Below are 9,240 nucleotides of genomic sequence, written 5' to 3' on the forward strand. Positions count from 1 at the left end.
AATGAGTTACTTATCCAACGCACTCAGAGCTGGATTCCAATGCACACTGGACTCTTTCCACTCCAGAACACATCATCCATCAGGCTCCTTCGTGGAGACTTCCAGTCTACTTTGAGACGCAAACCCCTGCCATTTGAGGAGAGTGTGGGCGAGGAATGCCAGGCCCTTCGCAACTGGATGCTCTTCTGGTGAGAATGAGCGAGAGCAGGTGTGACTGCATTTGCTGTCTCTGCATGTGCTCCATGCTAGGCAGGGGGTCGGGGGAGGTTGCGGGGAGATGATGAGGGTCTAGCAGGTACGTCTCACTCCCGGTCATACAGAATCACCTGACAGCATTTAAAAATCACCAGTGCCCGGGCTCCGCCTGAGACCAGTTCAGTCAGAATCTGGGGGAACAGGGGACAGTTGGACACAGGCACTCATCTTTGTTAAAGCTCGCAGGGGATTCTTAGAGGCAGCCAGGGTTGGGGGCCAGCTGTGTGGGTGAGGGGAGCATCAGGGAAGGAGGAAGGGGTAAATATAAAGAAATTCTGTCCACAAAACTTTGCTGTGTTATTGGATTTTCTGTTTGGGGGACAAGAGTCTGTAGTCCCTGCCACTGGGTTAAACAGCTCTGACCACAGCTGCCTACTGAATCCATAAGGAGATCTAAAAATACAGCTCGGGCATTCTGCTTTCTGACTCGAATGCCCTTCAGCTGCAGATAGGTTTTCTTTCCTGTTCGATGCTTGTGAAACGTGGCCATAAACAAGGCCATTTTGGATGGTACCATGTCACATGAGAAGCTCGAGCAAAGAAGCTAAAGACAGAATGTGTTTTTGTCAGGTGGCCAAGCTGACAAAAGTGATGTTTCCTAAGAATGCACTAGATAAACACAATAGGAAAATAACTTCATTTTAATAGCACCAAGAAAAGCAACTGTTTTTCTTTTACCGAAATTGTTATAGGATGTTAACTCACTCGTTTCAAAGGAAAATGAGGTGACTGAGAATTTTCTGAGAAATTATTCATTTCTTTCAGAATAAAAAGAAGCACACATTTATCAAAATTTTAATATAACAAATTGTTCCTTTTTTATATTTAGATTTTAGCATAATGCATCCAAGTAGGGAGAAAAAACGGAGCCCGTTCACTGAAGATGATCACAGGCACGGAATAAACTGCCTGTGATCCTATATAATCCTATTCTATATGGAAATTTTATAATCCTTTTTCTTGGGATAAGTTGTATTTGTGCAACATTTTACTTTTCTAAAAAAATGTGTTAAAATTCATTCTCCCATAGTTCTTTCCACTTATTGATAAAACTTCCCCATATTCCCATTTGTGAATTTCATCTTGTCTATAAAGAAAAGAAGGCAAACACATTAGTCCATCGTAGAGGTATGAACACTGAGGTTCAAGGTTGACAGAAAAGCCAGAGAAAGAAGCGATGTCTCTTGACCCCTCCGCTAATATTGGGCATGTTGCACACAATGCCATGTGAGTTTGTGAGCATGCATGTGTGAGTTTGTGTGCATGTGTTTGTGTGCACGTGAGTTGTGTGCATGCATGCATGCACGTGAGCTTATGTGTGCATGTGTGTGCAAAAAGTCCACTAGAGAAAACTAAAGCTGTGCAAAGAGCCAGAATTCTCTTTTGTTCGTTAGCAACCTCCGATCGAAAATGGATTCATCGCAAACAGAACCACTGTTTCAAGTCAGCATGTTTAATCAGAAGAGAGGATCCTAGAATCAGCTTTGCGAGTAAAATTAACTTGCATAAAAAGCAGCTATGCAAGCCCCTTTCCTCTCCAAGTGCAGACACTGACACATTTCCTTATAATCCTAGGGAACATGCAAGGAGGAAACAAACAGGTGTCTGACAGCTTGAATACTTGGCAAAGAATTATTTCATGATAATAAAAAAAAGTTTTACAAACAAAAGAACACAAATTAAAATAATTCAAATAATCCCTACTTTGGCCCGACCGAACGGAAGAAAAGAAAAACTGGCCCGGCCACTGTGCCTCTGATACCTACCTGCTTCGCCAAATGAACCCGAAAGGTGAGAAGAGCAGTCTCAATCCTTTAGAAGTTGTAGATTTTTTCAAACCCACCAGAAATATTTGTATTTCTTTTAGTCAGTGCCCATTTGCTTGTCATCGTGGGAGAATAACTTCAGCTAGGACCCAGAGTTCTGACTCTGAGGTGAAAGTCCTACTTTGTATGTGGCATAAGAATTTGCTGTCGTGGTCATTCCTGTGGCCTTTTACCCCAGCTGGACAGAGCCACTCAAGGTCAGTGTTTTAGAGCAGAACCGGACTCAAATCACGTTATCTTCTTTTTACTGACAACACTCCAAGAGGTCACAGCCCTTGCTTCAGGTCCCACAGCTTAACGGCGGGACCAAGGCTGGACTTTACACTCCACAGCTCTGCATCAAGCCAGCCACCTGGTTCAAAAGCCAGCTCTACCTTTTGCCAGCTGTGTGACCTTGGGCCGGTCATGTAACTTGTTTGCACTTTACCTACACAACAGGGACAGTAGCTGCACCCAGCTCATAGGACACGGTGAAGACTGGTGAGTTACATCTGTAAAGTCCCCGAAACAGTGCCGGTGCATGGAAAGTGCTTGCAAAAAGACTTAGCAACCATCATCACCATCACCATCATCATCATCATCACCACCACCACCATCATCACCCTCACTATCATCACCACCGCCATCACCACCATTGTCGTCATTATCACCGTCATCATCATCACCATCATCACCACCACCACCAACAACACCCTCACTATTGTCACCACCATATTCACCATCGCACCATCATCATCACCACAACTACCATCACCCTCACTATCACCACCACCATTACCACCATCATCACCATCAGCATCATCACCACCACCATCATCGCCATCATTATAATCACTACCATCACCACTATTGTCATCATCATCACCACCATCATCATCACCATCATCACCAACAACAACAACATCACCCTCACTATCGTCACCACCATATTCACCATCGCACCATCATCATCACCACAACTACCATCACCCTCACTATCACCACCACCATTATCACCATCATCACCATCAGCATCATCACCACCACCATCATCGCCATCACTATAATCACTACCATCACCACTATTGTCATCATTATCACCACCATCACCATCACCATCATCACCAACAACAACAACATCACCCTCACTATCATCACCACCATATTCACCATCGCACCATCATCATCACCACAACTACCATCACCCTCACTATCATCATCATCACCACCACCACCATCAGCATCACCCTCACTATCATCACCACCGCCATCACCACCATTGTCGTCATTATCACCGTCATCATCATCACCATCATCACCACCACCAACACCACCAACACCCTCACTATCGTCACCACCATATTCACCATCGCACCATCATCATCACCACAACTACCATCACCCTCACTATCACCACCACCATTATCACCGTCATCACCATCAGCATCATCACCACCACCACCATCACCATCATTATAATCACTACCATCACCACTATTGTCATCATCATCGCCACCATCATCATCACCATCATCACCACCAACAACATCACCCTCACTATCGTCACCACCATATTCACCATCCCACCATCATCATCACCACAACTACCATCACCCTCACTATCATCACCATCACCACCATCACCACCACCATCATCATCACCACCACCACCATCAACACCCTCACTATCATCACCACCATATTCACCATCACACCATCATCACCACCACCACAACTACCATCACCATCACCACCACCATCATCACCACCACCATCATCGCCATCATTATAATCACTACCATCCCCACCATTGTCGTCATTATCACCGTCATCATCATCACCATCATCACCACCACTATCATCGTCACCATCATCAATATCGTCATCACCATCGTCATCATCGATCATGTCTGTGTAGGGTAGATTTCCATATATATTTTCAGAATCTATTGAACCCTCATGATTTACTATGTTTAAGTATGATAGAGGACTTAGAAAATAAGTATTCTTAAAATACATACATACATGTTGTATGATTTTCAGGGCAATCATAATGCTAGATCTTAGATTGGTCATTCAGTCAAAATGAGCTTCAATTTCTACATCTGACAAGAGATGACGACACCTGTTCTATCTACCTCATACAGTTAGGTAATAAGTATATAAAATGTGTGCAAAAGTTCAAAAAGATGGGAAGGAGGTGGAATTTATGGAGGAACTACGGGTGCTTGGTGATTTACAACATATAATGAATTTAATCTTCCCCAAAACGCTGTTGTGGATATCCCACAGACAGGATGGTCATCCACTCAAAATTTGGTTTGAATGTCAAGACTTAAAATGCCACACACACACCAGCAGGGTATGAACAGGTTCTTGCTCACATAACGGGGCTTTCTGGGGAGATCAGGCAGCTCCCAAATTGATCACCGGTTGCTTAAGAAAAAAGGGAAAGGAGGGTAGCCCAGTTGGTTAAGCAATGGACTTCGGCTCCGGTCATGATCTTACGATTGGTGAGTTCAAGCCCTGCGTGGCGCTCTGTGTTGACAGCTCAGAGCCTGGAGCCTGCTTTGGATTCTGTGTCTCCCTCTCTCTCTGCCCCTCCCCCACTCACGCTCTGTCTCTGTCTCAAAAATAAATAAACATTTAAAATTTTTAATTTATAAAAAAGGGAAAGGAAACGAGGTGGGGGGGGGCGGTAGCTGCAGACAGGGGAGGGCCAGTAGAGCCTGGGCAGGTCTTGCAGGGTGTGAACCCCTCCCAAGCACCCAGGCTTTCTCAGCTTGCCCTGATGTGGTGCAGAAGGAAAGAAAGTGGGGTGATACTGAAAAGCTGTCGGCAATCACACGTCAAAAAGCCAAATCAGACTCTTTATCACAAACCCTGTGAGGTAGGTCTCATTCCCAAAGATGAGGAAACTGAGGCTCAGCCAGTTTAGATCACCTGTCACAGCAGGTTTATCTGTGGCCCACACATCCTGCCTTCACATCACACAGTTCCCAGATCCCATGAGTTCCTGTCACCAGCTGACGCCAGAAGCACTGCCTGGGTCCATGGGCTTGCACAGTCAGTCAGCAGACCACAGGGACGCTGAAAACAGCCTTAATCCATTTTAATCCTGACTAGTGGTTTAGGACTTTCTTAATTTTCTTGGAAAAAAAGGACAAAGAAAGAAGGAAAAGAAGAGAGAAAGAAAGAAAGAAAGAAAGAAAGAAAGAAAGAAAGAAAGAAAAGAAAAGAAAAGAAAAGAGAAAAGAAAAGAAAAGAAAAGAAAAGAAAAGAAAAGAAAAGAAAAGAAAAGAAAAGAAAAGAAAAGAAAAGAAAAGAAAAGAAAAGAAAAGAAAACTTCAGAGTTAGGTTCTATTGTTTCCATTGCTAACACTGTCTTTGTGATTGGGGGTGGGGGTGACACTCTCTGTTTAAAGGTTTCTCTTCACATACAGGTAAAATTCCATTTCCAATGTATCCAGTGAGTACCAGCTTCTATTTCAGCAACCACCAGGCTGCAGTGGCCAACATCCACTTCCCTTATCTGTAATTGAGTATGTGTAAGGGTTTGGGTTTTTTTTTTTTCCCCCTCTGTTTATCTTCTCTGTTGAGATTGCCTTTGAAAATGAGTCTTGAGTACTATTGCAAGATCATGAAAGATTAAGTTAAAATGGTCAGGAATCAATTTTGTAAGGGTTATAAGGCTCTGAATCATCTCAGTTAAGTTCTTCCGGATAACCAAGCCAGATCGGGTTCCAAATTTGCTATCTCTCCTGTTAGAATTACAGTTATTTTGGCTCTCTCTCCAACGGGGAACTCAGAACACCCAGCGTTGCTTCTCCTCAGGTGGGCAGCACTCTGTAGCTGACACTGCCTGGAATGGGAGCTCTACAAGAAACCCAAATCCGTCTTGAACCAGTTGGTTCTGCAGTATTTATGTATCTGTGACTCTTTTCTGAATGAATTACATTATATATCACACCACTACGTAAGACAAAAAAAAAAAAAAAAAAAAAAATATATATATATATATATATATATATATATATATATATATATATATTTGTGCTTCTCTTTTAGTCATCTAGGAAACACTGCAGGGGTCTTAGCCTTTCTTGAAGATTTCTTATAATTTTTGAGTCACGCACACACATACACACACACAAATCTCAGAGTTGGGTTAAATTCCCAATGCCCAGTTTTTCTTCCCCTTTACTCAAACTCGAGTACACACTAACCTACCTTCTCCTGTCCATCCCTGCTATACTCTGAGTCCAAATCAACTATTTCCTTCAAGGATGGAATTCAGACATGTAAATATATCAGCAGTTTGATAGAAGCATTCAGGCAACTCATTTCTTCACAAAAGTCACATGAATCATCAAGCAACAGGGGAAATTAGCCGGCAAGATTTTGTCCTGATGGTTAGAAAGGCTCCAACAGCAAATTCCCCAAAGAGTCGTCATGTCCCCGATCCACGCCGGATGGCCATACCACACACACTCAGCAGCAGCATCTCTGCGAGGGAATTAAAGCTTATTGGAACCAGTTAACAAAGGACACAACACTGAAGAGACAGATTCACCGATAATTTGCTACCAAAGAAAAAAAAATCTAGGGAATAGCAAAAATTCTGGCTGTCAAGGTCAAGCGTCTCAATCCCGTTTACCTCTATTTAAAAAAAAAAAAAAAAAATCAAAGCTCATCTCATCTCATCTCATCTGTGGTCTTTCTTCCCGACAGACAGAAGAGTCCATTTGGGCATTCTCAAAGTAACCCTTGGAGCATTTTATAAAATTTTCATGAAAACAAACTCCTGCACTCCAAATGTATGAAAGAAAGCATTTGCTCCCAAATATGTTCCACATTCACCTGGTTTAACTGAAGAATTCCAGAGAAGTTTGTTATTTGCCCCCGCCCTGGAGTGGAGACTTGGGCATTTTCTTTCTACTCGCCAACACGACATTACCGAAACGCCTATTCGGAAATGTTGATGTTTAGGTCAATAGATGTCACCGAGCTTTAGCATATACCCAGCCTCATTTATTATTTTCTACCAAATTCTCTCGTGAATCCCAAATCCATGCGCGGCCGCTGGCCACCTCCCATCCCTCGCGCCGCCCCGCGCTTCCTCGAAGCTTCCCAGTGCCCTGCTCATGCCCTGGCTGGCCGCCCCAAGCGTCCGGCCCGGAGGGCGACACCCCGGGCCGCACGCACAATGTCCCCTCCAACCCGTCCGACAGTTGCAACATTCCCCCCTAAGCCCAGAAGGGGCAGGCCGCGGGAAGGCAGCTGCCCTCTCGGCCTCCAGCTGCCTTGTCAGAGCCCTCAAGGCTGGAGGAAAGGAAAGGAAAGTGTCCGACCACCTGGCACGGAGCCCGCCATCACCCGACTCCCATACCGCGCACCCTCGACACGCGCAGGGTCCAGCGGGACTGGCGGCAGGGGCCACCCGGACACTGAACACCTTGCGGGGGGGGGGGGGGCGCTCGGAGCTGCCAGGCAAGCACCGAGACCCCGCTCGAGCGGAGCGTGGCTCGGCTTGGCCCAGGAGGGGCGCGCCACTTGGTGGCCAATGGTCGTGCCAGGAGTACCGAGGCTGGGGTGGCTGCCAGGCCCTGGAGCGGCACGCCCTGAGAGCCCCAGGCGGCATGGCAGGAGCACTGGGGTGGGCAGGGAAGAGGCGCTTGCAAGGTCGGCCAGGGGTCCGCGCCCACGCGGGCCGAGAGGCCGGATCCATCCCCTCCGGGAAGCAGGAGAAGCTGGTGTCGAGCACGCTGGAGCCCCGCTCGGGGCAGCGCGCAGCGGCCGGCGGGGAGAAGCCGCTGGTCCCCGGCCGGCGCCCCGCCCCACGCCCGCCGACTCCACTCACCTGGCAGTTGGCCCCGGAGACCCCGGCGGGGCAGGTGCAGCTGTAGCCGGGCTCGCCCGCGGGGCCCGGGGTGCACACGCCCCCGTTCCGGCAGGGCTGCGCGGCGCACGGCCCCAGCGCGGGCAGGGGCGCGGAGGGAACCGGGGTGGCCAGGCAGCCGCCGCGGGGCCCCGCGCCGAGCAGCAGGAGCAGCAGGGCCGACGCGGGCAGCAGCTGCGCACCGGGCGCCGAGGCGCGGCGGGGCGGCATGGCCGACCGAGTGGGCGCGGGAGCGGGAGCCGGAGCTGGGGCGCGGCGGCGGCGGCGGCGGCGGCAGCGGCGGCGGCTGGAGCGACGGCGGCGGCTGGAGCGACGGCGGTTCCGGCGAGGGCTGCTCCGCTGGGCCGGGCGCCTCCTGCAGCTGCTGGGATCCGCGGTTCCCGGGGCAACGGCGGGCGGGGCCTGAGGGGCGGGGCAAACAGAGGCGGGGCTCCGGGCGGGCGAGGGCGGGGGAGGAAAGGGGCGTGGGGACCCTTCGCCCCGCGGGGAGTTGGGGCAGGAGGCGCGCAAAGGTCGCCCCGGGCCCCCAAGCCTGAGGGGTGCGATCGGAGTCGCGGGCGTGTCCAAAGAGCCCCGAGGGAAGCGGCGGCGGCGCGGGCCCGGCGGGGAGCTAGGCGGTGCTGGGGAAGGGGAGGGTGTGGAGGGGTCAACGCCTGCGTGGGGAGGACTTCACGGGCCCCCCGGTGCCCAGCGGCCGAGCGGAGGGCGAGGCGGCGGAGGCTCGCAGCAACCGCCCGCGGCCTCTTGGCGCAGAATCGGTGGGACCGCTGCGGTGCCCGGCCTTAGCTCAGTCCCCGGGCTACACTTCCCCCTCCCACAGCACTCCCCCAGCACGCACAGCCCCCTCCCCGCGCCGTCCCCGAACCCCAGAGCCCCAACACCAGCTCCACCGCTGGGCTTGCTGGGAACAGCCCGGGCGTGGGCTCAGCGGGCCCCGGCCCTTGTCCTTGGTGCTGACCGAGGAGTGTCCCTTCTCTCGGGCCCTTTCCCGAGGGCGGAGCCGGCCGTGCCACTCAGAAACGTCTGACTGTGGCGTGTGAGAGCTGGAAGAGACCTCAGGAGCAGTGTCCAACCCTGTCGTTGAGCCGACGAGGAAACTGAGGCCCAGACAGGCTGGACTGGAACCCAGTGGGTCACTTGACTCCCAGCCCGGAACGCTGTCAGTCTTCTGAAAGAGCAGTTCAGAAGCGCAGGTTCACAAAGGCCCTGCCAGGCAGTATTTACTAGGGAGCTCTGTGTAAAAGGAACATCCACCGCGACCTACTTGGGGGAGGATGCTCT

General features: G+C 50.0%; 1 protein-coding gene across 2 annotated transcripts in view; it reads right to left on the reverse strand.

Annotated features, from left to right (window-relative positions):
• Nucleotides 1-8,319, reverse strand: part of DNER (delta/notch like EGF repeat containing) — a 322,224-nt gene extending 313,905 nt beyond the window's left edge. Inside the window, exon 1 of one of the 2 annotated variants that reach the window (XM_045481582.1) lies at nucleotides 7,921-8,319. In XM_045481582.1, the coding sequence (XP_045337538.1) occupies nucleotides 7,921-8,169 (249 nt within the window). In that variant the 5' untranslated portion in view covers nucleotides 8,170-8,319. The remainder of the gene's footprint in view (nucleotides 1-7,920) is intronic. The other variant, XM_045481583.1, reaches the window with a different exon arrangement.
• Nucleotides 8,320-9,240: the final 921 nt, after the last annotated feature.

Source organism: Leopardus geoffroyi, chromosome C1, assembly GCF_018350155.1.
Source record: "Leopardus geoffroyi isolate Oge1 chromosome C1, O.geoffroyi_Oge1_pat1.0, whole genome shotgun sequence".
Classification (NCBI taxonomy): Eukaryota; Metazoa; Chordata; class Mammalia; order Carnivora; family Felidae; genus Leopardus; species Leopardus geoffroyi.